This window comes from Aspergillus costaricaensis (assembly GCF_003184835.1).
Source record: "Aspergillus costaricaensis CBS 115574 unplaced genomic scaffold BO79scaffold_70, whole genome shotgun sequence".
Lineage (NCBI taxonomy): Eukaryota > Fungi > Ascomycota > Eurotiomycetes > Eurotiales > Aspergillaceae > Aspergillus > Aspergillus costaricensis.
Genome location: NW_020291870.1, coordinates 36417 through 63150, shown reverse-complemented (window position 1 = coordinate 63150; position 26734 = coordinate 36417). Strand labels below are relative to the sequence as shown.

General features: G+C 48.5%; 8 protein-coding genes across 8 annotated transcripts; 4 read left to right on the top strand and 4 right to left on the bottom strand.

Annotated features, from left to right (window-relative positions):
- The first annotated feature begins 3920 nt into the window (after positions 1-3920).
- BO79DRAFT_77742 (uncharacterized protein) lies at positions 3921-4255 on the top strand. The gene has a single exon (XM_025689729.1). It carries the CDS (start codon positions 3973-3975, stop codon positions 4138-4140), a length of 168 nt encoding a protein of 55 aa, XP_025533769.1. The 5' UTR covers positions 3921-3972; the 3' UTR covers positions 4141-4255.
- BO79DRAFT_212213 (uncharacterized protein) lies at positions 3923-5321 on the top strand (the record flags this gene model as incomplete). The annotated part of the gene is made up of 1 exon (XM_025683159.1): positions 3923-5321. A coding segment is annotated over exon 1 (601 nt), but the record flags the coding sequence as incomplete, so codon positions are not given.
- Positions 5322-10851: 5530 nt separating this feature from the next.
- On the bottom strand, positions 10852-12268 carry BO79DRAFT_233786 (uncharacterized protein; the record flags this gene model as incomplete). The annotated part of the gene is made up of 6 exons (XM_025684306.1): positions 10852-11000; positions 11203-11269; positions 11356-11380; positions 11645-11719; positions 11948-12075; positions 12254-12268. The coding sequence occupies 6 exons, from the start codon at positions 12266-12268 to the stop codon at positions 10852-10854; spliced, it is 459 nt and encodes a 152-aa protein (XP_025533767.1).
- Positions 12269-14763: 2495 nt separating this feature from the next.
- On the bottom strand, positions 14764-16821 carry BO79DRAFT_162193 (uncharacterized protein; the record flags this gene model as incomplete). The annotated part of the gene is made up of 2 exons (XM_025679061.1): positions 14764-14963; positions 15015-16821. 2 exons carry the CDS (start codon positions 16819-16821, stop codon positions 14764-14766), a joined length of 2007 nt encoding a protein of 668 aa, XP_025533766.1.
- A 1110-nt stretch (positions 16822-17931) lies between these two features.
- Positions 17932-18492, top strand: BO79DRAFT_233784 (uncharacterized protein; the record flags this gene model as incomplete). The annotated part of the gene is made up of 3 exons (XM_025684305.1): positions 17932-17970; positions 18070-18172; positions 18260-18492. The coding sequence occupies 3 exons, from the start codon at positions 17932-17934 to the stop codon at positions 18490-18492; spliced, it is 375 nt and encodes a 124-aa protein (XP_025533765.1).
- Positions 18493-19583: 1091 nt separating this feature from the next.
- On the bottom strand, positions 19584-20135 carry BO79DRAFT_162182 (uncharacterized protein; the record flags this gene model as incomplete). Its single annotated transcript, XM_025679060.1, has 2 exons — positions 19584-19700; positions 19908-20135. The coding sequence occupies 2 exons, from the start codon at positions 20133-20135 to the stop codon at positions 19584-19586; spliced, it is 345 nt and encodes a 114-aa protein (XP_025533764.1).
- A 1396-nt stretch (positions 20136-21531) lies between these two features.
- BO79DRAFT_249155 (DHHC family palmitoyltransferase) lies at positions 21532-23219 on the bottom strand (the record flags this gene model as incomplete). The annotated part of the gene is made up of 5 exons (XM_025685759.1): positions 22962-23219; positions 22419-22908; positions 22241-22364; positions 22144-22184; positions 21532-22091 (listed from the first exon to the last, which is right to left on the bottom strand). Exons 1-5 carry the CDS (start codon positions 23068-23070, stop codon positions 21533-21535), a joined length of 1323 nt encoding a protein of 440 aa, XP_025533763.1. The 5' UTR covers positions 23071-23219.
- A 2209-nt stretch (positions 23220-25428) lies between these two features.
- Positions 25429-26349, top strand: BO79DRAFT_184028 (uncharacterized protein). The gene is made up of 2 exons (XM_025680297.1): positions 25429-26006; positions 26068-26349. The coding sequence occupies exon 1, from the start codon at positions 25538-25540 to the stop codon at positions 25979-25981; it is 444 nt and encodes a 147-aa protein (XP_025533762.1). The 5' UTR covers positions 25429-25537; the 3' UTR covers positions 25982-26006; positions 26068-26349.
- Positions 26350-26734: the final 385 nt, after the last annotated feature.

The following is a 26734-nucleotide window of genomic DNA, read 5'->3' as shown; positions in this document are numbered from 1 at the left end:
CGATGACTTTCTGCAAGCGCGGCCAGAGAGCATGACAGATGTGGGCATGACCCGTGCTGAAGAAACTTTCCAGCCCCATTGGCGGCTCCAGTGTCGCAGGACGTTGAAGAATATTCCGGATGTCGAGGGTGAGACCACAGGGTGTTCGACGGACGTCGGAAGACAAGGCGTCCGTGCATTGATTATTGGCGCATTGCGGGAGACGTCATCGCAGTGGAAACAGGCGACACGGTCAGGTTATCGTATACGGTCTCAACAAGCAGGGAGGCCTGCTCTACTGAGGACCAAATGCCCACATACTCCCGGGTTCTCCCCCGTAGCACTCATGCGCAGTAGGCCAGGTTGACCTTGGATGAAGGGCAAAGGCGTGGAATGATGCAGGCATGAGAGGCAAAATACCAAGATAGAAAGGTCGGAGAAGGGAAAAAGAAAATACTGGAAAAGAAAAGAATAACATGACAGGCAAAAAAGCACGGGTTCCTAGCACTCAAGAAGTGATGAAAATATACTCACAGGATCTTCCACTGGCTCGTCCTTGTACTTTGGTGCAGGTGGATGAGCTAGGTCAGTCTGAACCATGCCGGTCATGACTGACCTCGAATGGTCCGGGATGATAATCCTTTTTTATTTTTTTTCTGGACTTCCTTTGCTTTCGTCCTTCAATGGCTTCAGCTCATATAATAAGGGGAGGGAAGTCTAGAGGAGAGACATAAAACAAAGTTCAGCTTGGGTGCGGGAGAGAAGAAAGGATGCGCGTAAGAAGATAGTCCGGAGGGAGGGGCCCAGAAACGGGGGTGGAAAGGATATCTAGACTAGACTAGAGGAGAGCTTATGAAAAGGAAAGCTAATGAGAGGCTGAAGGGTAACGGTAGTGGCTCGTTGGTCCGTGTGGTTCTGAACTGGGGGAGGGGAGGGGGGGTTGAGGGTGGGAAAGGAAGGGGGCCTGGCGATGATGGGCCTGGATAAACGGTGCAATGCGAGTGTGCAAGTGTAATTGTGGAGGGTCCAGGGTCGTTATTTAGCTGCGCTGGAGACCCATCCTTCAGTCAGAGGAGTTGTTCACCAGCTAGCTATTCCGGAACAGGTATGGGGGGAGATGAAGAAGTCTGGGAGAAATAAATTAAAGCAGGGAGAAGGGGGGCGGAAAGAATAAGATAGAATAAGGAAAAATAGAAAAAGGATTTAAATAATAAAAAAGATTAAGGGTAAAAATGAATAAATAAAAAAGAAATAGGGAAAGAAAACAGACAAGTGACGGAGGGCAGGACAGCGTCAGAGGGATGCACTGACTAGTGGGGATATCAGGATGAGCTTGTAACTAGCGGGAAGGTGGTGTAATATTGACCAGGATGGATGCAGGACGCAGGAGCAAAAACGCGAATGCGACACTTTGAGGGTCTCTGAAGAGGATTGACTCGAACAAAGTGACTCCTGACGACAGACAGGTGCAATTGAAAAGGAAAGAGATGGCTGACTCGATGAATTGTCTTTTGGGGGAGTGGTTTGCAGCATGCAGTGGCAGAGTCAAATCCAAGAATAAAATGGTGGGAAAAGTAAAATCATAAAAATCAACGGGGCAAAAAAGGTGGGAATTCTGGGGAAGACAGACTGAGAGTAAGAGAGGGAGAGAGAGCCACTAGATGCCGAGCACGGCATACAGTAGGGGACTTTTCTTTGCAAAAAAGAAATATGAGATGCAGCGGATGACGGTTTACCTGTAGGCCACCACTGACATGGCTGCGACCCCGGGAATTGTTTGACGACAAGAACCGTGGGTAGTAGGGATAACTGGCAAGGAAATAGAACGTACCTTTGGCCCGTCGAGGTTCAAACTAGGAAAAACTGTCCAGCAAAACTGGCAACTGGACTAGAGTAGCAGCAGTATGAGGGATGATGGGCAAACCTTAAAGAGCAGGAAAAAAGAAAGGTAGAACAAAGACAGTAGACAAAGAATCGGAAACAGCCGCCAAGCGTCGAGATCTCAAAACTTTGAGAAGGTCAAGCAGATGGGGTTCCGTTGGCTCGCTTGCGTTTTTGTACTTGAGATTGTGACGACCAGAAATGGATCGGAAACTAATGCGCCAGTGAGAACGGTGATCCAAAAAGGGAGCAATTGGTGGTTAGGTCTGGAGAAGTATCTACTGATCAACCGAGTGTCGAACGGTGTATGTACAGAGAGTAAGTGGTATATGGTCAGTGGTAATCCGCATGGCTTCTCTCGCCTATCATGCTGCAGACGACTAATTATAACAGGCCGGGAAATAATCTCATGAAATTACTGTGACAATCATGGCTTGCGAGCTGCCACTTAGGAGGCATGGGCAGTGGAGGGAGAACATGCAGCTACTTTTACCTACTTGGTAGTAGGTAAAAAGCAAGCACCTGCCACCCACACCACCCTAAGAGCAGAGTGGGTGTGCGGGTGTGTGTGCATCCGGCCGGGTGAGTGTCAATATGGCCGTGACAGATCGTGTTGGCCGGGATTATTAATCAGCTGTCATTTTCTTTTTCTTTTCCTCGTTGGCATTTTCCTTTTTCTTCTTTGCATTAACTTCGCCCAGTCAACGCTATTCTGAGTCATTTGGCCAGTCATCTTGGAGCTGCTGTCTCTGCTAACACAATAAAAAAAAAGATTACAAGCCCCAAACCTCTCTCAAAGTAAAAGCGTGGAGGGAAAAAGGCATTCACATTGTCGAGGATAATGATTAGTGTTGGACGAAAAGGGAAAATGGGAAAAATAAAAAAGGCAAGAAAAAAATTGGGGAAAATTGGAAACTGATAGAAAAAGAAAATTTCCCATTGGCATGTTGGGCTCCAATACCCACACAGGTGTTTTTAGGTTTGGAAGGAAAGGGCAGAAAATGGATGGTCTGGATTAATGAAGATTGGCGCCGGGAGGATTAGGCACAGTACAGTAGCCGTTGTTAGTCTGATGGGTAGGTAGTCGGATTGAACGGCACCGTCCAAACATCTTGCTATAGAAGCGAAGTATAATCTTCGTCCTCGGGAAATAACTGGATATCATGGATTTGGGAGAACCACTTGGTCGAGTCCACCATCGGAGTGGGATCTCTCAGAGATTCAATCCAGGTACCACCGGGTAAGAGCTTGATTCCCACCCACACGAGTCGCTGCCTAGGATATGGCCGGCCACCCCCTGGCCATGCTTGAAGAGTCATAGTTCAGAGCTCACAATGGTGATCGTTATTGATAATGAACTGCTGAAATGGCACCCTGGATTGACAAACCATAATCGCCATGCCCTGAACAGCCCAGCCCAACTCCACTTAGTAGACATGGCCTGTGACGCTGACTCGATGGATCGGCCCAGTCACCACAGCTCTAGCCATCTATTGATCCCGCGATAGTGCTGATGATCGTGTCATGGAGGACGTTATTTTCGTCGTTGCCGTTGTCAGCGTTTGCTGATATGGGTTAAATTGTTCCAGACTGTTTGTTTGATATCCCTTTTTATTGAATAATTCCGGTTCAGTCAACATCGCGGCCTATTTTCTGTTTTGATTTTCCTTTTCCCTTTTTCACAATCTTAATCTGTCAATTTCATTCGCCATTTGTTTCCTCTCCGAGCATTTTAGCCCCATCTGTCTGCCTGTTTTTCTTCGTTCGCGGGACATCCAGTCAATAATACGGAATACGCGACTCGATCTGGTTACACTCCGGTATGAGAACGACCGATCTGACTTGCTGCTGTCAGCCTTGTTCCCACATCTCAGAGGCGCCACTCAACGAATGGCACCCCTCCCGAGCCCCCCATCAATCAAGATCAACTCCTACTACCACCACCACACATACACACAAAGACCAGTGGCATTTGAGGTATCCCGTACGCCCCATCAGATTCAAGTTTGCTTCATTTTTTAATCTCTTCATATTTTTTTTTCTTTTTCCTATTTTAATTGTTCTTCCCTTTCTCTCTTCGGGAATGACGAAAGTTTGGCAGTTTGCGAACTGATGCTGTCATTAACCGTCCAATCCTATCCATCCCTCCTCGGCCCGGTTCAAATAAACTTGAGACAGCCTAACGGTGTCCGGTCGAATATTTTATTACTCACCCTCCCCATGCGGATGATGATGATGATGATTCTGCTGCTGCTGATGATGCTGCTGAAAGGAGAGTAATGACGGTGTAACCCCAGCTCTTGGGCTGGAAAGCGGCCGATCAATCATCATTGGCACTTTGGTGGGCTCCTGATCCTGCCGCTTCCCGGCGACTAGCTTCCTGCATCATGCTTCCCAAGACACCTTCATACGTTGAGAAGTGATGAACCTACTCTTACCCTTGGGCGATCGAAATCATCCTTGAAGCCAAGTGCAGTGTCCATGGCCAGGAGGAGCCCGGTACGCCCCGGATGGGCCGACGGGGCCGTGGCCACAACACGACTTTATTTATCGTAAGGAAGGGTCATGATTTGATTCTCGTTGACGGGGCGCGGCCCAAATTTTCTTTCTCTCCTCCTCTCCATACTCAGCTGGGGACGCTCATTCAGTCAGCCTGCCAGAATTCACGGGACAGCTCCACTGAGGCTTCCGTGCAATCAGACGGCAGCTCCACCGTTAGTGGGACTTGGCGATTGGGTGGTAGGGGAGGTGAAATCAAAGAAAGTGGTGCTTCGACGATTCTAGCCTCCCGGAGAGCAGCTAAAGCAAACTGGCCAGATAAGTCAAGTTACTTTCTTTTCCCAGCCACACTGTTACAGCGCGATTCTTCTGGCCCATGCCCGCCAGAAAATGGGGTTTCCGCTGTTCTTTTCCTGTTCGAGAAAAGCATAAGAATGTCCTCGTGCACCCACTCCCATGTGAAGTTTGAATCGGACGGCACAGAAGGGCCTCCCGTTATGGTTGTCTCGGATGATATGTTTAAAAGGGGGACCGGCCGATGCTGTGTCCGCAGCACCACCACCACCACCAACAATGGGAAGGTTTACCACTCCCTCGACGTGCAGGAGCTAAAGTAAGCATGCCGTGTACTTTGCTGCAGCCAGACTGCAACTGTTGGGACGCCTTTTGTCCGATGGGTACAGTGGTGAACTACCACCTCTGTGCGGCGTAGTAGATGAAGGGGACTAGCTAGCTGTCGAGCACGGAGTACGTGGAGAACCAACAAAGGAGGGGTCGGATCCGGACCTGGTGTAGCTTGTGGGGAGCTCCAGACTCAGCTTTGGTCTCTAACATGCTGCTACTGCTGCTGTTGTTGCTCCGTCTTCTCCTCATCCTCCGTCCACTCAATCCACCGTTAGCCCGTCGGTTCGGGCCATAACATATCATTGACGCCATCGCAGGAATACTAAGATTGCTGAGTGGGTAGCTGGTATCGTCTCCTCCCTCAGAGAACCGAAAAGGGACACAGGAGACTTACCAGACGGGGATTAGTGGAAAAGGTCGTCGTAATCCAAGCTCTCCCTCTTTCGGACAAGTTCGCAAACGCTGAGTTGCTGCGCCGCCCAGTCGCAAATCTCACCCTCCAGGAAGCCATGTGTGTGGCATGCTCACCACCTTAGCTGCCTTTAGCGTCGGGTTGGTGGAGTCCTTGGGCTGAACGCAAGCAACGGTGTCAGACCTCCTCCTTCCCTGTCATTGGCATTGCTCGTTGTGATCGATGCAGGGTGCTAAAGTCCGCGTTCGCACTATGTGGTAGTTCCGTGACCCCCCGGTCGCTCTCCTGGTCTCCGCCTTCTCGCTCTTCATTTCGTGCTTCTTTCCTGTCTCACTTTACTACTACTATTTTGACTTGCCTTTTCTGATTCTAGCCTTCATTTCCAACCATATCCCCTCTTTTTGCTGCTACTCTCCTGATGACAGGAGTTGTTTCTTCTGATTGGTCTCTTTTCTCGGCCCCGGAAAATACTACTATACCTCGCTAAGTAATCGCTCTGGAAAGGACAGTTCCAGAACTACCACGAGTAGGTGAGTAGTACGGATACTGCAACGTTAGACCCATCTGAACAACCATTGTCGAGACTCGAGACTTTGGACCAAGTAAGTAGCACCGAGCTTGCGATGGAACCTAAGCAGGTACAAAAGAGGGGAAGGAGCGGAGTGAAGCTTTGGCGAATGATTGGGGCCCGGAGCCGGGCGATGTGACGACCGGAGGGTTACGAATCCAATCCAGCATTGGGCGGGTGATGGTGCTCCGCGTACCTGATGCTGAACCATATTGGATACGTTGGATGGCGATGAGTGAGACTCTCTTTGTAAAGGACTTTACTCATCGCGTCTCATCCATTGCCTGATCTACAAATGGTGGTAGGCTCTGCAGTCACCAGACCTCGCGACCGCCACAATCATCGCCTACTACTTACCGTCACCGAGTAGTCCAACAAGCGGCTTCCCTGAATGGGTCCTATCGGGAGGCCGTGCTCGGGAGAATTCAGGCGTGTCGATTAGAGGGTGGGAACTTTGAATAGATTAGGTACGGTAGCCCCAGTGCGCGGGACTAACTGGATGGTAGTCGGAGGAAAGGCAGGTCCTCGAAGTTTGCTTGGTAGGTGTAGGTTAGATAAAGTGGGTGTGGAGCCATCGATGCGAGATGGGTGTGAGGTTGAGTTCGAGCTGCGACACCTTCCGACAGGTCGAGATAACTACTCACTACTCCATACTAGTTGAAGGTTTACCTGTTCGAAGGACCGACGACTGGTTCGATCAGGGCGGTGAAACCTCGTATTTCTCCTCGGAAGAAGATCGCACGAACGAACCTAAGTACTTCCATGAAACCAGAATCTAGAATCAATGCCTCTCTCGGGAGCACGGCAACATCGGGGAACCCGTCGGGCCCAGTTGCTTCATGTCTCTCATGACATCCACATACTTTGTCGTAGTCTACTCATAGTGCTGTGGACTAGCAGATGGAACAGAAGGTTTCCAGCTGAAACCGATAACGAAACCAAGGAAAGGCAGGTTGGGTGCCAGGGAACAAAAGCGGAGCCACACTGAGATCGCAAAACAGGAACTAAAATGGGAGTCCACTTTCAGCCCGAATCACGGGGGGCTCCGTTTCCGACTCCGACAGGGAATCAAAACCCCTGGGTGGATCACCCAAATTTTCCCTTTGATATCATCGGATCGACTGGGGGGAAAGTGAGGTGTTTATTATTATGGAACCAAGCAGCAAGAGCCGACACAGCAAATTGTTCACACTTTACAGGTTGAATTGAACCACGGTCTGGTTCTACGGAGTAAAGTCCGTACGCAGTAGTGGTTGGTGCCCGTCGAGCTGAGCTCGCTTGAGACGGAGGTCAACTCCGGCGCTTGCGCTACCGCAAGTACTTACTGCCTACCAATGGCAGTGGTTGTGGAGGAACACGACACGATAGCCTACGAATTTTGTTCCCCAGTATTAAGTAGGCAGGTTATGCGAAGGTTGTCTGGCTGTCTCTAACTCTCCTCTTGTACTAGCATGTGTTTCTCGAACCTCCCATTTTGAAAAGTTAGCGCGCAATCACTGCGCCGCATTAATCTTCTCCATCTTTCTCACCTTCAGAAAGCAAAACAAAAAAAAAAGACGCATCCAGCTGCGGTGGGACCCGTTCTGGCTCGTTTCCCTTCCCACTTAATTATCATCATGGCTAGCATGCTTCAGGTGGTGATCGGCAACTGGGGGCCGTATGCACATCAGGTTGGCCGCTGCTCTTAACGACCGTACTAAGGACAATCCTTGTCCGACAGATCAACTATCTACGGATAGTGAGCTTGTCAAAGTAGCCTTCTACAAGGATACCTGGATGGATCAGCTCCCTAGCATGCATAAGTGTCTGTGCCGTCAAGACACCCTCTCCGCCTTATGTACGGAGCACGGATGGAAAATCTCGAGTGCAGCAGTTGATGGATGTGCCTCTTAATTTGGAGTGTGCGGGTTGCAAGGTAAGTAGTATGCTTTTTCTGCCTCTGATCTTGATCTTGTTTATTACATGAACCCTTATGTAATGGCGATGTCATGTCTCCATCATCCCCCGATGGCTAAAGTAATATCAGCCAATATTATAGCCATCGAAATATCGCAACGGAGATCTTTGAACCGGTAAATAATAGCACGACGGGCCAGCAATCACCATGTTTGCCCCGCAGTCCGACTCCACCCGTTACAGCATACCAGCTCTCTCCCACTCTCAATTTGTCGAAGGCCGAGTCGTCGAAAAGCAAAAAGGGAGAAAAAAGTAATTATAACATCATCCTGCAACGTCCAGAACAACGCTGGTCTAGCTTGATGCAGAATCCTTTTAAACGAACGAACGAACTTACGATGGTCGAGTCGCCGTTGGGGGACTACCATTACTAACTTTGGCGTGTCGAGTAATTATATCATGTGTGAGTGGGTCTGCCGCTCTAATACGTAGGGCATCACCTCTTCTTATTTTTCTTATTATTATTTGTTTTCTTTTTCGGCACTAAACCTCCCTTGTATCTAGTCCGATAGTCCGTGAGGTATCTAGACTAGAAAGTGGATGAAGGTGTGTGGGATGTATCGATTCGAGCGACCTAGACTTTTTGATGGCCGTTCCTGAGCAGTGAGCGATGTCCATCCACTCCACCACCAAGCTCGTAGTTGATACACCACGACATGCATACACCACCTACCAACAGAGTATCTACTAAGATAGTAGTGCGAAACCTCCCCCCATGTCAGACAGTTACCCCATGGAGAGAGAGAAAAGAATGGACAGAATAATCCCGATCAACAACCGGCTGGACCCATCTTGGCAGGAGATGTAAGGCAGCGCCAGCAAAAAAACCAAATTGAAGAAGAACAAAGAAAACGTCACCCAATACATTTCGCGCCCACGTATTTTCATTTTCTTCGCTCTATGGTTACCCTGATTTGAAATCAGATGGGGACTATGAACCATGGATCGATGTTTTGACCCCTTTCTTCATAGGTAGAATAATATAGTTGCATTTCCTTTTCTTTGAATTTCGGGAAGCTTAAATGTCCGATATTCGACCGTGGACTTACATCCGATGTTATGTAGCTAGGTAAGTAACTGTATGTATGCGTGCTGTCCTGTCACTGACTATACTTACTACTGCACAGCGCTGGGTTTTAACCCGAGTTATACACCTGTATGTATTGCATAGTTATTGATTCTCTGTATCTGGGGAAGATACTTCGGCCGGACGTCTGTCTCATTTGTTTCATCTACCACCTTAGATAGAAGATCACTTTGTCAGTCCAGATAATAAGACTATACTCATAACCTCCTACAAGTAGCTACCTCGAACAATCCCCCTAATTAATCAAACATTCCCACATCAAACACCCGATACAAAGACCATCAAACATGACCATCGTAACGTAACACCAATACCCAAACCAACACATACATTCATACATACAATCAAATCAAACAATCAAACAACAGCCATCATCATACTAAACTCCCATAAATGTCACCCTACATGCCGATCCCTACTCAAATCTGCCCTCCCACGCCCCTTATGTAATTCCCTCCCTTTCCTCCAATCCAGACCCCCCGATAATATCAACCTTGTCCAACCACGCATGACAGGTTACTGAGATGACAGGAGGGGATTATTTTCTCCGCACCGGGCAATCAAGCAAGCGGACGGATGGATGGATGGAATGTCGAGTTCGGGTTTTGACGTCTACGGAGGAAATGGGTAGGTAGGTAGCTAAGAGCCGCCCGTAGATTGCTTGCTTGCTTGCTTGCTTGCTTGCTTGTTTGGTTACGGAGGTGTAGCTTGTGTCTCTTTTTAGTATAAGTACATAGTAGGAATGCTTCTTTAATTGCTTATATTTGCACTGTAAGTTAGTAACTTATGTATGGAGTCTTATTTCCACTGAAGTCAAATATAGCCCATATTAAACTGGTAGATGTTTGCTTTCCTCCCTCCCTCCCTCCCATCACCAAACTAGACCCAGAACCAGAACACAAATCTAGGCTTCCAGATTACTTCACCCCAATAGGTATGTCCCGTCGGGCAGTTGTTCAGCAAGCAAGCAACAATCTCCGCGTTAAATTGGACATACGTAAGTGGTTGAAGGAGGATTCAGCCTATCTACGGAGGGTGCTATTCACCAAACATACTTACTTGTAGACAAGTCCTTCTTTGCATCTTAATTGGTATAGAGAGAAGGTCCTCTATCTTTTTGCCTATTTCGACCTAGTATAACTACTAACTCTCCCACACACTCTCTCCCTCCCATGGGGAACGTAACGAACAAACAATACAATACCATACATAATTACAACATAGCTGTCAGATTTTAGTCTGGTAAGTTAAGTAATGAATAGAAACATGTGATCTGAGCCCTAAGGGCTGGCCGCCGCCGGCGCAGCAGCCAGCCAGTGGCCCAACGACTCATGCCCTCTTCCTCCGGGCTAAACTATAAGTAGTAGTGGTAGTGGTTGTTGTTGTTGTCTGGTGTTCCGGCCCCACCATCCGACGCCGCCGAAGATGGAGCAACATTGAACGATCCATGGGAAAATGGGAGTCTGGATGTGTGTGTGTGTAGTGAACTAACTAGTTAGTTTGTTACTCGCTAAGTAGTTGGCACTATTCAGCTAGTAGATAGATGAGAGGTATATTTTTAGCTAATTACTAAGAAGGGAAAAATAAAAAAAAAATAAAAAAGAATATGGAGGAATAGTAACTGTTATGATCACAAACAGAAGGATGTCACGCCGGGTCCAGACGGGACTACTAATTGTTGATCGGAGGGGGAAAGATGGAGTTGGAGAGGGGAGGGGGAAATGAAATGAATGGGATTGATTCATCTTCTCGAACTAACACTAACTAACTAACTTATCCGTAGGCTATCACACACACGCACACACACCTGCAATTTTTTCCACACACACAATACCACTCAATCACTCACCCCTCCTCTCCAGCCTGACAGCCTGCATGACTAGGTACATAGGGCATGTAGGTCTTAATTAAATTGATGTGCTGTGATTTGTGGCCGTTGGTTAATTTTTCATTTGCTTTTTTATTTTTTTCGTGCGCAACGATAGGTATGTAACCTAGACTTGCGTACTAGACTAAGTGGACTTAAACCTATCTAGTAGTTAGTTAGTTTGGATAGTTGGTGGTGAGTCTAACTATGTTCTAAGCTTGTAGGGAGGGGGTGTGAAGTGTAAGCTTCTTTGTCTAATTTCCCTCTCTTGACTCTGTCTCTCGCCCTTCCCTTTCCCTTTTTTTATTTTTTCTTTCCCACGCACTGACGGCAGCTAATAACGGGTGATTGTCGGCCATCCTCGCGATGTGGATTTTCCCGAGCCTTTTTTTTTCCCTTACTTTTTTGTTTCGTTGCTCATCATTATCATCCCGTAGGTAGTGGAAATTGCATTTTCGCTTAGGACAATTTGAGGCACGTACGTACATGGACGCCTGTCTAGATCGTCTATTTCAGATGAAATTATATTTATTACTTACTAGCTAGTGACTTAGCTAGTTGTATCAGTAGTCAGGGGATACTAGGGATTTCTATCAACCCATCTAGACCAGATACTATTTACTTTACCCACAAAGTAGTTCGTAAACCAAATACATACATACATACATACATACAGCAAAGTGTACTCCGTACCTGACATGGCACACGGCATAGCATGGCATGGCATATCCGAGCACACGAAACAAAGCAAATCAACCTTTTTACCCTTACTTTCCCTTATCCTTTCTCAAAAACTCAATCTGGCGCAGCGGAAACTCTAACTCGGGTGACTCGGGACGACATGCGCTTTTTTTTGTTTTCTTCTCTTGTTGCTGCCAAATGAAACAATGATGCAGAAGCGTTGGGAACGGTTCTTCTTGCTTGCTTACTTATTTTTCCCGATGCAGGACTGGGTTGTTACTTACTGTAGGTATTGATTGTTACCAAGGTATATACTTTGATGGTGAAGTTAGCTGGGAAATCTGTACTAGCTATACGGAGTACTCTAATTCGAGATACTAAGACTTGTCTTACTGATCAATTGTGGCAGAAGCAGCCCTACGTACCCCATTACACATCACATCTGAAAACCTAGATAGATTATGTATATGTGTGGTAGTATAGTATAGTATAGTAATCGTAATCGTATTAGTAGAACCATTCTATTATCCTACCCATGCATATAGGAGAGAGCCTTACGGTGGAGGTCACTAAGTAAACCATGTAATCACCCCAACCCAATATAACCCACCAACCTATGAGATTATGTCCTGAGCCAACATGTCTCTCCCTACTAGATTAGCCAAGTCCAACGAGATACTTTGTTACTAAACCACTCACTATAGAGTGAGGCATATTATTACCCATATACTACTCTACCCCCTCATCACCCCACAAGGCAGACAGAGAGAGCACATTTACCTACCTTCCTATTTGTCTCTAGGGGACTAACTGAACCGCATCACACTGACAGTGGCAGATACTCCTATCTGTCTACATACGCACGCACTCACCTCTCCTCTTCTACCCATCCAAGCAAACAAACAAATCACCAAACCTTCCTCGTTTCATCCTTTTTTTTTTTCTTTCTTTCCCTTACCCGTCCTCCCAAGCCGGCTGGAAAACACATAAACTCAATCCTTCAAGCTTCAAGCCCAATACTTGATTTTATTGCCTTGTCCGGAATATTCTCGATTCTGATCATGGGACATTACCTCCTGAGAAAGAAATAGAACACAGAAACCTGTCTCGTCTGAACTGGTTGAGACTGACAGGCTACTAAGCTGACCAGATCTGTTTGGTTCGGTGTGTTTGGGAAAGAGAAGAGGTGAGGCGCCGCCCGCTTGCCTGCCTCCTTTCTTGCGTGCTTGGTTGGTTGATTGATTGTTTGTTTGCTCTGGTTGCCTTGGGAGGGCTTTGTTCGGCGAAAGGAATACTGAGGACGCCACTGAAGTCATATTATATGGTTAGTATTATCTACTATTGAGGTACGTATACACTTGCTTGCTCTACTTATCTTTGTGGGATATTGAATGGTGGGAGTGACTTTTGGCTGATTGAGTTTCTTCCGTCTGTCTGTCTGTCTGTCTGTCTGGTGTCTATACATCTGTGATGCGTAGATGAATGTGCATGCATGCATCATCTTGTTGAAAGGTGTATGTACATATGATTGATAGATAGATAGACAGGTACTTAGAAAGATAGTTACTATGATTTCATCCCTCATTCGTCCTATTTTATCCGAGTCCGAGTCCTGCGACCACCTCCCCAATCAACGATCAGGTGGCAATGACATGACATATACCCTTAGCACACCAACCACTACATCGCCATCTTTACTATAATACTTTCAAGACTTGAAGCAAAGCATAAATGCAGTCATCGGCCGACGAATGAAACATGCCATGACATCTACTTACATCAACCTGACAAGTATCCCATCATCCCTCCCGACACAATCACCCCCTAGTGGACTATACTCCTTCACTTCAAACTATATCTTCCCATCACTAAATAACAGCACACGCCCAAATCCGATTCCTCAAACTCCTAAGTAATTAAATTATAGGAGAAGTCTACTATTGACGGCTATTAAATCTCCAACCAACCCGACCTAAACCCACCCCACACACGCAGATTCGTCATGCTTCATTTCCACATATACCTGTTTATTGGTTCAAGTTCACATGCGCATCGGAAACAAGCAGATAGACGTAAACGCAGAGCCAGAACCAGAACCATTGGGAGAGAGTCGTTGTAATCCGGACTGAAGAGAGTTTAGTTTGCCTTCAACCCCTTTCTTTCACTCAGTCAAGACATGACATTCTCTAAACCTGTGTTTCTCTCTATCTTCGTCATAATATACTCTAGATACCCAGTGGGCGCAGAGACAACACTTACTGTAGTACTAGTAATAGTAACAAGAAACGGTGGAAAAGGAAAAGACGGAAAAGAACAGAAATGACACACCTACAACTACACACAGCCATGCCATGCCATGCCATGCAGCAGACAGGACACGACACCCAGCCAGCCAGTAAAAACAAACGGCAACTTGCCACAGCAAACAAAACCACACAACAGAACAAACAGGGAGAAGGAGGAGAAGAAAAAAGAGGGCTACTCTAGGCATCGAGAGAATGATACCCAATCCAGGCAGAGAAGAAAAGGGTCACACAAGACATGACACATTGACGAGGTGGGAAAAGTCTGTCCAGTCTGTAAGTAAGTAGTTTTCCTTGAACACGCGCAGAAAGGTTGGATCAACCACTGAGGAAGGAGGTTCAGGTAGGACGAAGTGTAACCAGGGCTTGGACGGAGTCAGAAGACCGTTTGGGGTGTTCTCTTTAACTACTCAGGATAGTTTGGTCTGCTATTTTCTTTTCTTTCTCTGTTTTGGGAAGTCGCGCATTGCCACTGCACTGACATCTCGCGCTAGTGAGGTGAGTGAGTTAATTTTTCTGCTTCCTTTTTTCTGTTTTGTCTCCCTTTCCAAGGTGGATGAAGTGGCACACATACTACTTCCTATTTACTACTTACTCCGTATTGTGTACACCACATGCCGTAGAACCAGTTGAAATTCAAACGCTTCCAATTGTAATTGCTTGACTTGTTTGATTGCGCGTGCATCCAGGTCATTGCGTCTAATAGGCACTGCCATAAACCATACATTCCTGTTCCTTCAATCCCGAGCAACGCCGGTCCGCTGTTGTACACTCATTCTCTATTCCTCCCAGCTCGTGATCTGGACCAGCATGTAATCACGTGAACAATAGAGGTATTGCAACTGAGGAAATGACCAAATAAACAAAAACAATATAGTAACAAAAAGATGCACAGACAGAACATGATCATACTGCTGCTTTAACGGGTTCAGTCGAGGTCTTGGACCCCGATTTCGTGTCAGGCGCACCCTCGATGGCAAGAGGAGTCGCAGCCTCGTCATCCTCGTCTTCATCATCACTCGAGGAACTATCCACTCTACGCCCGTGGCGACGGTCCTCCTCCCGACGTCGACGGCGCTCCTTCATGACCTCTTGCCGGCGAGCATCTACACACCTGTTTAGTACGCATTGTGATCCATGAAGCTCTGGGAACTTACCTCGAATTTCCTGCGTCTTGACCGCATACGCTTGGATTTCCTCCTTGGTCAAGACTCGTAACACGATCACATACTCCGCTCGCTCCTCATACCGCTCTCGACCAAGCTCCAAGGCAGCGGGGTTCACAAGCCGTCGGTCAATCTTCGTCCACCGGGCCCCAGGAGGGATGCCCTTCTTGTGCGCATCTTTCAATGGAGCCACGCCTTCTCGTACGGGATTGGGCTCCTCCGGGAACTTCTCACGGGGACGCTTCAGGATTCCTTTGGGCGCAGGTGGATCCTGATCTTTCGACGTGGCCTGCTCAGACTTTTGGAGCTCGTCTGGGCGGCCGACATCTGCTTCTTTGTGACGCGGCAAATCTTCGCTTCGGTGACGAGAGTGAGACCGCTGGCGATGGGCGCGATCGACTGTCAAATAATGAGACGGTCGCTCGCTGCCACTGGCTGACACATCCGAGCCATCAGGCCTCCTATGCGCCGATGGCTCGCGCCGGTATTTCTTCAGGTCTTCATCCGAGGTATGCTCATCAGACTCGCTCCCTGAGCGACGTCTAGAAGGTCTGCGCGATCGACTGTGATGCCTTCTATACTCCAGATCCCGAGCGCTCCGGTCCCGGGAGCGATGACGGTCGGGCCGGGGTGAGAGATCATAGTCAAAGTCGTCCGAGTAACCACTCGCGAGCACTGCGGTTCCTAGGCCGGTGCTCGACCCCGAAGCTGCGACAGCGCTCTTAGCAGAAGTTCGCCTTGAAGCACGATCGTCATAGGAGTGCCGGCTACTCGCATCGTCATCATGTCGCCGGTGTCGGCGATGGGGACCATGGTCGTACTCATCCCTATAAGAAGAGTAACCTTCATCGACATCTTGGTGCAAGGATACGGGGGCCCTCTGCCAGGACCGCCGCCGCGCACTCGACAGATCTACATCACTGTCAGCGGAGCCGTGTGTGGAACGCCGCACACGACCGCCTTGGTCCAATTTGTCAAAGCCTCTCTGAGACGGAGGAGGCCCGACAGCCCGTGACTCCTTGCGAGGCAGCAAGTGAGGGTCATCAAGGCCAGTCAGACTAAGTGGTCTATTCCTTGGATAAGCTCCTCGCTCATAGCGCAGCCTGGCAATTGAGTCTTTTTCCATCTGCTCCGATGCATTGGTATAAGAATAAGCATCATAGTCGTCGATATCTTCGCCTTTCCGGAGACCGCCAGTGGGGGGATACCGCAAACGAGGGCTATGCTCGTACACCGGATATCCACCATGAGGCACTCGTTGCCTTGCTCCCTCATGTGGGTCCAAGTGCCCAGTATCGCTGGCATAATCAATGTGGGAGAGATGATGCCGCCGGTGGTGTCGGGGCGAAGAGGCCGGTACAACGTAACGGTCATGGTCTCGACGCGGGCTAGGGGTTCGCTGGTGACCAGGGATAATGACGGGGGAGGCCCGGGACAAGGGCGATGCAGGTGTGTCATACCGGCCGGAGGAATAGCGAGGATCCACCGCAGACATGGTGCTGCTCCGCACTCGCGGTCGGATGGCGTACTCGGTCCTCAACTTGGTCGAATGGCCGGGGTCTCGGTATGTTGTGGAAGAGATGGGTTGTGCTTCCAGTCGGGGTTCTCGCACCAGGCGAGGTTCGTAGGAAGAAGCGTAGTTGACATCGGCATGGTAACCCGGGTATGGCGGACGGCCGGCAGAGTGGTAAGGATCGTAGGAAGCACTGAGCTGCACGGTGCCAGTGGAGGCCCGCATAGGATCGATCATACGCGATCCGCTGGGAGACATGGGTCGGTAACGCGCAGCGGGACCCATCCTGAACCCTTGCAGCTACTTCAGATTAACAATGGGCTGCGAAGCGCTATTTCCGACCGAGGAAGTGTGGGGTTGGAACAGCGCAAGTCGTTCAACAGAAGCTCCGCAGGAGGTTTCTAGGCCGAACTTGCAGTGAGGGTGGAAAAGAAAAGTAAAAGAGGACTTGGATAAGAGAAGTGGATGAACAGACGGACTTTTTGAGAGGATAAAAAAGTCTGTGGGGGTTGGTTGGGTGTAAAGCCGTTCAGGCACCCGACGAGACGAGCAGTAGATGATAAAGAAGAATAATGCCAGAGGGGCAAAATGACCCCGTGATAGGCAAGGGGGAGGGGCAAAGATGCAGAAAAGAAAAAAGGAAAGAAAGAAAAATAAACGGGAGGGAGGAATTTGACAGCGATTGACAGGCCGATGCCCGAAAGGATAGACCAACCGGAGGGTGGGAATAGAGGGCGATATTTGAAGGGGATGGCGCACACTGATTGATGGAACCAAACAGTGGACAGTGGATTTCAGGAGAAGGGAGTAGAATGAAAGGATCAAAGCAAGTACCGGAGATTCCACTCGGTGCGGGGAGGAAGAAGGGGAAGATAAATTGATGTGAAGATGAAGAGATGAAGATGAAGCGATCTTCAAGAATCTGAGGCGGAGAACGTGTGACGCAAGATGCGCGCGGAGGGGGGGAGAAAAGAAAAAGCACCAGAAACCAATCCGAAGCACACGGATTCCAAGCAGTATTGTTCCGAAACACGGACGAATGTCGATGGAAGGATAAAATTCCCCACTCGTAGCACTAGTAGTACTTGTCCGGAGCAGTGGACTCCAAAATTATTATTGTCTGATATACAACACTGTCTGTTTGTAGTGTACTTGGAGTAAGTAAGTCCAGGAAAGAAGTGTGGAAGAGAATAGGAAGGAAAGTAAGTTAGATGCAGTAATACTACTCTCGGTACTAGTCAGAACTGTGGAAATGGCAGTTGGCCAACCACGGATTCGCAATCGCTGGTTTTCGGGTGGGAGCCGCACCGGCTTATCTCAGCAGCCCGCCTTGATTGACTAATTGGACTAATTGGGGTTGGAGCATCTCTTTCCCTCCCCATTTCATATCCCATCATGTTCATCATGATCTCGCTTTTCTTTGTCTCCCGCTTGGTGACTGGGCGTCGATAGGTATCACGGGTTCTGACTTTCTTGCCCTTTTCGTCAACCCTTCAAGCATTGTCGGTGATCCCCAGCTGAGAATGACGGCAGTTACAGTATTGTGTCAGTCCCACTCTCTGTCTACCCCCCCCTCTGCCATCTTCCGTCTGTGGTGTAAAGACACAGACCCTCTTCACGGATTACTTTACTTACCGTGTGTACTAATATCCTTAGTCTGAAGACCATTTCATTAGTCCGGTCTCAACAGCCGATATTGTATGACTTTCCTGCTCCATCTCAGGCGCTCCAGCACCGCTGCCCTTCACCCACCCGGGTGCCCGGGCAAATCATCCGTGGCCTCGTATCCACCTTCTTCAGTTACGCCTCGCCAAGCTAGGAGCGGATGATGTCATCCCGGACGAGTCTGAGGCATTCGGCACTCTTTCGGTGGCCCCAGTATGGAGCCCACTGCCAGCCCGAGTAAGATTAAGGGCTCTGAATGGCCATCCCGGTGGAGTCGGGCGGAATTTCTAGAAGAATGGCTCAACTATCACTGTCTGTCGATCCAACGGGCGCTGCTAGCCTTTCATGAAGTTATCGACGGAAGTCCGGCACACATCTGCCTTGCGAGAATGGCGTCTGCCAGTTCCCCCGCTGGGAGCCACGTAACGTCCCGGGCGGCTTCAACCTTGATCAGCCGCCGAAGTTGCATACACTGTGCCCTCCCGGGGTGGCTAGATCATTTTCGTCCTCTTTTCGAGCCATAACTAGCACCCCGTCTCCCGCTTCTTGCAAGCCAAGGGATGCAGATAACCTCGGGCATAAATTAGCCCCCTTGAAACAATGGGACGGGCGTGCTCTGGTCGGTTGAAGGTCCTTGCGGCGGTTGTTATCCACCCCAGTGCTACTTGACTTGCTTCACCGGACAAGCGAAGGGAGTGCGCGATTTGTTTCGGGCCCCTTCAGCACCCTGGCAATATCCTGCAATGGACGGGGAAGCAAATTCCTCTCCAGGCGCTCTCAAGCACGCTGCCAGGGAACGAACTAAAACACCTTGGGTGTGGTGTGAAGGTCATAGTAACACACACCTCCCTAGGCAGTCTGTCGTCTTGAGTTTCTCATTGCGCTCGTCTTCGGGTTGAGGGTTGACGAGATTATAGTACTCTGACATCTACGCCTTCGTAGGTCTACTCTCTCCTCGTAGCCAGCCACACACTTCCTTCGTTCGACTTCAAATCTATTGTGGATACTTGCTCATGACTCTTTCTCACTAGGCCCTCTGTTTCAGGTGTCATCATCTGGGAACGTCGAATCTGACGCACTCTTATTGGAGCAACCAGCCACGACCCAGCTAAGCCACCTAGTGTGCCCTGGAAACTTGTTGCCCGCATACCTGAACTCAATCCTTCGGGGCAGCATTGGGATAAGGCGTCTACTAGTCACGCACAGCCCTGGGCCCCATTTTCACGGGACAGACGTTGCTCAGCGCACCAGGGAACGGGCCATCTGCTTGCATGAATGGAGCAATGCCTATAGGATTCTGCCTGCAGGTGCCTGGGCCGTTCCAACCCTTTGGGTCCCTGACCACGAGGTGACCCATTCGGAGTACGCGCATGCCATCTATCTTATCGGAAAAGCTTTGCATTGCTGGCTTCGTCTTTGATGTATGCAGGCCGGGGCACCTCAATTGCAGGGACTGTCTGCCCAGGTATATCGCCCGCAGTGCCTGGACAACTCATCGACTGTCAAGGTTACATGAATTCGCGCATCTGTTGTTACAATTGATTCTACATATAAGCATCGTAATCGATGTCTCTGTTCAATTATTTCTTTCCATCTCATTGCCCTCGATCGCACAGTCAATCTCAGACTATCAACAAGAACTCAAGTGATTATCCTCTCACCTCGCTTTCCTTGGACCGTTATATACACCCTCAGGGCCCTTGAACCATTCCACAGACCCTCTCCACTCTCAATTGATCCTGCGCTTGGCTAGTTGTCTTGCGCCGAGCTGTCTCATCTCCTGATCTTCCCAATTTCAATCTGAAGATCTCATTACCGTTCCCCAGTCTTGCAACCATGACCAACCAAGTCCAGAACGCCAACACCACCATAGTCCACGCAGCCGTTAGACCCTCTATGGCCGGCTGGTGGGTATGCTGCAACTGCAAAAACATGAACAACCCGTCGCTGAGCTCTGGCCGTTGCACCAGCTGCAACAATCACACCCGTTGCACTTCCTGCAGTGCTGCTTGAGATACATCGACCCATCCTCTACCTATGTGTATCCTTAATCGCACGAGTCACGACTCTCATGAATATGTCAGCCTTTACGACCTGTACGATCATGAATACCTTCAGTTTCGATATCCCTTGCGCGTGATGATCCTCGACAATGTATGATAGATGGTTAGGGTTTGCTTTGGTCTTGCTTCTTGTTTGTGTCAACTGGTTACCTGTATATTAGATAGATTTCGGATTTCTGTACACTAGCTCTGTCATTTTACTACGTGTACTTTAGGAAGGTTAAGGTTTCGGTTCTGATGTTCACGCTTAATTATACTTTGTAGTGGGTGGTGTTTAGGCCTCCTCATTGCTGCCTGCCTGTCTGCCTGCCGACTCGAGACGAATTTAGGCAGCACATGTATAGATTCTTGCAGATCATTTACAACAATTCGTATTACATCTTGCACAAATCTATGCCTGATGCGAATCAATTTGTGACTAAAAATCTAGTAGTTGTGGTAGTAGTGACTTCAATAATTGGGTCGAAATGATTCCTCTAACGACTGATTTTCGCTGTGGCAGTAAGTTAGTAAAGTAGTTATATATATAACGGAACTAGTCGGGAGTTCCACCCCCAACAAACCCGTGTCCTCCATACAGTACTACTAAATACTAGTACTAGTTACTAACTCTAGAGTAATCGCCCCGATCTCTTCCTTCAGTTCCTAAGGTATGCTTTTTTTTTTTTTTTTTTCTTCTTCTTCCTTATAGGACCTTCCCATGTAGTCACTTGGATTTGATTTGATCCATCCCAGAAAATCGCCAAGACGGTCAATACTATGATAACAACCTGAGATATAATATTGTTTATTCTACTACGGTCTGAAAACGATCCAAGGTGAAGTGCAGATAAAGTTCGGGTATAGCATATGATTTTCGGAACCTAAAGGAACTTGATCCCTGGATACTACTATAGACGGGGAGGGTTTAAATCTACGCCACGGAAAATTGTGAGGCTATTGCCACGTGCGGGTGTATTCTCCGGGCTAATCGGAATGTACCACTACATTCCTTTCCTATCCATCTATTCATTTATCCACGTACCGGTAATTGTTGTTGTGAGGTAGGATCAGTCTGTATTAGTTATGTATGGATAGAATAGAGCCCAAGCTATTTATGTATGCAAAGGGAGAATGTCACCAGCCGGGAGAGCCAAAGGACTGGTGGTATCCAAGAAAATACAAAAATAAAGGGCAATAAGGAAAACTGGGATGGGTGGTTGGGAAGGTCAATGCGGGCGCTAGTATATGATGGAATAAACGATGAAATCTATGGATTAACCAATTTGTCACTCTTGCGATTGTCTATGTGAACTTCGTCTTCGCTTGTGTTTTCTTTCGGTGTCATTCTGTGTAGTGGGTTGGGGTTCGGGTGGAGGGTTTAGTCCGGCCTCCTTTTTCAGGCGGGACACTACCGGTCCTAGTTCGTAGAAGCTGTCCCCTGTAGTGCGGTCTGCACATGGGCTTTGTCTGAGTGGTAGAAACCAGTCGATGATGGAATACCCCAGGACCTGTTGGAGGTTCTTGAAGGGGCTACCGAGGTCGAAAGGGTTTTCGCCAGGTAGGGTTTGGAGAATGGCAAAGACGTGCTGCTTCTCTGGTGGCTGGTAATCTCTTGCTGCCTCAGGAGATAGAGGCACAGGTGGCAGTGGGTACGTTATGGTGCGGAAGGTGGGTGCCCATCGTGACTCGGGGTTGAGCCTTGCCAGCATACGATCTGGCACGCGTATGGCCAGAGTCCAGACTGCAGACCGACGGTTCAGATTCTCAATTGTGGACAGATTCCACATCGCGAGCTGTAAGGAGCTGATAGTCATTCCGAAGGAGAAAAGCCCGAAGAGAGAGCTCCTACTGATGGTTAGAAGGTGACCTAGAAAATATCATAGGGCGAAATACTTACAATCCAATACCAATGGCAAGATGGACATTTGCTCCGCCAGTCTATGCAAAAGATAACGGTTAGTTGCATGATAGAGATGTTGAAGGTCCGTTCTCACATCTTGGAGGATCTCTGCCGTAAAGGTTGCGCATATTATCAGACTGAATACGCAGAATATCAGAGTATAAAACACGAATTGTATGAAGAATTTAAACGATGTTTCGGAAACCACGCCTCCTACCCTGATCGAGTGTTAATCACAGGCCGATACAGTACTATTGGGAAATTAAACTCACCAAGGACAAAAGTGGTCCATCTTAAGCACACATCTGTCTACCTCTCGACAGTGATGTGCTCTATCCGGCTTGTAGCGACAACATGTCGAGCAATAAAGTGGTCTCCCATCCTCTTGGCAAACAAAAACATCTTTTGTATAAAAACTTTCCAACCCGGTAATATCCAAAGGAATTGCACCACCGTCAGCGTTGCCGTCTGCACCTCTTTCGATGTCTATATCCGCCTTATCTGGCTTCTCAGCAGTTCTTGTCCTCCGGTGCTTTCTCTTCCTTCGTTGAGGGCGTTCCGACGGTTCCGTTTCTTGCTGTTCCTTCGTCGGCGGGGACGATCGGGGGAGGAAGCCGGGGTTGCGGGTGATATTATACAACAGCCGGAGATATGTTATTATAACGACGAAGATGAGTACGTAGAAGATAACGAGAATGGCTATACCAGCGCCAACTCGACTGCCTCGGGAATATTTAGGGAGAGGGCGGATCAAGTAGTCAACTGATTCGGACAATTAGCAGCGGATGTAAGCCATTGGCTCAGGGGGCACATACTGCATAACGGCTTGGTGACAATATAGCATGCATATACACATACGCACAATAGAAATGGCGGGATAGTCCTGGCAACCGCTAAATTAACGCGCCTATCTGGGCGCGCCATTTGAAACAGAACGTGGAAGGCTTACAAACGCCTCCGCATCGGAGAACAGTCAGCTAGCCAGTTTCAGGAAAGTCAACCCGCATATGTATCCATATTAACATAAAGTATATACAGGTTTCACGGAGCGAGATAATGGCGAGACAAGCAAGCCCGTGTGAAGCGATATGCGACGATGGGGGACAGAGCTGAAGTTGGCAAGAGGTTGCATTGGCAGTGTTAGGCTTCCAGGAACGTGACAGGCACCATGTGCAAACAGGGCAAACCTCCGTCATGATGTCATGTGCAAGATCACGTGCCGATAAGGGATGGGCTATCTACGTTCGCGATGTCCCCATACCATCCAATGTGATGCCTACGAGAGAATGTGGGACAGTCTTCATCAAGATAATTCCCATCAGAAGGCAGCCATGTTTAGCAGCCAGATTGACTCATAGCCGGCCCGTCTTGTGCTGCTTTGAGGTATTTTCACGTCACTGACAATTTTTCTACCTGGAGTTAAACCTTAAACCAGCTACTTCTTGTCAATACGTACCGAACCTGCTTGATCGGGACGGTCTTGTCCGCTGACATCGATGTAGATATCGACACGTGTATGGATTGACCTGCGGGACGGTTTCCAACTTGTTTCAGAGCGTGTGATATCCTGCAATGCGGTGCGCCGTTGCTGTGAAGGCTTCCAGACTTCGCCAGGATGGTCCGATGCACAGTGAGATCACGAACTAGTTTGACATCTACAGCTGAGGAGAGTGATGATCATTGGGAATAACGGCCCCGTTGAAACGTCAAAAGGGTAGATGGCTGTGGCAGGATCGTTAGTCGGATATGTCATGGAGAGCTAGAACTGGCCATGACAAGTTTCCCCGCAGTTGCTGCACCATTGCTGTGCCGTTATTACGGACAATGCCGTAGGTGGTGCACCATGTAGAGCTGAACCTCAGGATAAGGCCCCCATTAGTTCGTAGCGAGATTCAGCTCTGAACAGACACGGACACGTTAGTACATTAGTGCCGGTTGCTAGTGATGGGTGATGTTCGTTAGTGGTTTGGAGATGGAGCCGAAGGGAGTCAGCGTCGGCCGTCTTGGCTGCACATGACATGGAGCCTCATGCGGGAGATCGGAGAAGCCGAAAATAGGCACGGGGGGAGCACTAAGTCGGGGGAAACGAGGGCGGTACAGGAAAGAAAAACAGCGGAAGGAAGAAAGTCAAAGATCAAGCAGGAAGAGCAAAGTGCAAAAGAGAACAAGAGTACAAACGATGACAAACCTAAACATGAGGTTTGTAATGCATCCAGTCATCGTTCAAAGTGAGCAAGACGTCATTTTGGCAGGGCATGTGCCCAGGTGATCGAAGGGCTTGGATGGCTTAGGCAGAACTAGTATGGGTGCCTGCTTACTTGGAGCAGCAGGAGTCGCGAACGCTTGACCGACGGAAGCATCACGAATAGGCTTATCGGTGCCCCGTCAACTAGGGGAAATGAACGGTCAACATCGGAGTCATAGTCAGAGTCTTGAACTGCGGCATCTGGAATTTCGAGGCACAGGGCACGATGTTGCCTGAATTGTATTTGCGCGCGCTGTTAACTAAAGTGGAGCCCCCTTCAAGGCCGCAACCAGGCAACATACTGTAGTTTAGCGTAGAATGGAAGTGCCCAGGTCCCGCAGTGCCAGTGTCATACTCCGCGAGTCCAGAAGCAATGAAGGGGGAGGGGAGAGAAAAGGGAAAGAGGGAAATAAGCAAGCAACAACAACAAAAAAAAAAAAAAAGAGCAATATTCTTTGGGGAATAATAATCCAATTTCCTACGAAATGAGGAATTAAGCCATAGAGAGACCAGGAAAAGGGCATGGGCGGAGTGGGCGCGCGCTCCCGGGCAAAAAGCGAGAGCCTCCAAGCCTCGCGGATTCCGCCTTTCGCGAAGGTATCCGGTGGACCCTAGAATGTTTTGAGTCAACATTCGGACAGCATATCTTACGATGTCTGTTAGTGAGACAAGTCCAATATGATTCAACCCAGTCTGGGACTGCTGATTGCTCAGGTACGAGCAGTTCGGGGTCCCAAAAAGAAAATGGGGTTGCCAAGCCACTTTGGTCGATCGACCCTAACCTGAATGGCCCCGACGTTGATCAGGCATTGCACTGCTTGATGACTGAGATGAAGGCCAGGAGGGCGCCTTTTCGTGAGATCAGCCACAACCATGGCGAGGGCGCCTTGGGGCCTGGCTCTGAATCATCGCTAGTGACAACGTCTCGTCTCTGTGCTTCTCTCTTACCTCTCTTGAGGTTTTAAATAACCTCCAAACCCCAGCCTTCGATATGGATTCACTCACTCTCATCTACTACTACAAACACATTCACATAAACAGCTTCGGATTCAATTCATTGTCTCTACCTTCTAGCTTGCTTCTTCATAGCTTCCCAACATACCTTCCACACTTTTAATAGCTACCTCTCAAACATCATCTACCATCATGTCTGGAGTCTGGTACTGCTGCGATTGCTCCTCTGGACCTCACCGGCTAGGCCTTGACGACACCTGCCTTCAGTGCGATCAACCACGCTGCTCGAACTGCCACATTGATACTCAGGACACTGTTCCGCACCACTGTCACGAGTTGTCGCCATACGCACAGGCTCCAGCTCCCCAGAACTGTGAACTGTCGGGGAACCTTGTCGCAAAGATGCCGTCCATGCTGGGATGTAACAAGTCCATCCTCCGTGCTTCCTTACACCACAGCCATGCCTTGCAACATGGCATGCCTGGGATCAACAGCCAGGACTCCCGGGGTACGGTCAACCATGGCAGCCTATACTTCTGCTGCCAGTGTGGAGATGGACCAAAGCTGTGGGACAACCAGCCGAGATGTGTGATCTGCCAACATAACATTTGCGGATACTGCAAGCCGGCGAAATAAAGCATGAGAATGGTGACATGAATTGGTGAGGACCAACACAAAAATTGGTTTGGTTGGAGCGTACGACTAATACTTGACTTTTACAGATGTCAACGCATTGTTTGATCTACGACCACCTAATCCATCGATTGCGGGTACTTTATCTGAGCGTTATCGTTATGAGCGGCATGAACATGGAACAGACATGACCAGGAGTCTAGGGTTTCTTTTCTTTCCATTTTCTTTACTCCATTTGCTTTCTGCTATTAATTTCCTTTCTTTTATTTGGTGATTTTCTTTTGCATGAGCGATTGCATAATCTTGGTTGAATTCTCAAGTGTGTCGAGTTTAGTTCTGTTTTTGGTTTCGGGTTTTTTATTACATGGATGACTGTACTAAAGATACGACTTAGAGTTGGGGCGGCTGCACGCCTGAGCGAGCCGGACTCGCTCGGTGGCAGCCGCGAAGAAAGCCTTGGAGTTTTGTGGGTCGTGGGGGACATTTTTCTGGATGGATAGACTATGGTGCTCTTTTTTCATCCCGCGCGATCAATTTCCACTATTGTTCTATGGTTTCTATTATGCGATCTCTTGTTTCACCCCCCTGTTAGACTAGATTTCGGTTTTGAGTGCATCAATGTATAAGCAATGTTTACTAACTACTCCTTTGGAACCATGTTGACGAAGATCCTCTCGTAATCACCACTCGGCATCGATGCAGTAAAAGCAAATAAAGAATGGAGTAAAATAGAAAAGGAACAACAAACCTACGGGG

Bases quoted from the DNA above. Each gene is read 5' to 3' on its own strand.
- BO79DRAFT_77742 (XM_025689729.1), top strand. From the start codon at position 3,973: ATGCTGTCATTAACCGTCCAATCCTATCCATCCCTCCTCGGCCCGGTT.
- BO79DRAFT_184028 (XM_025680297.1), top strand. From the start codon at position 25,538: ATGTCTGGAGTCTGGTACTGCTGCGATTGCTCCTCTGGACCTCACCGG.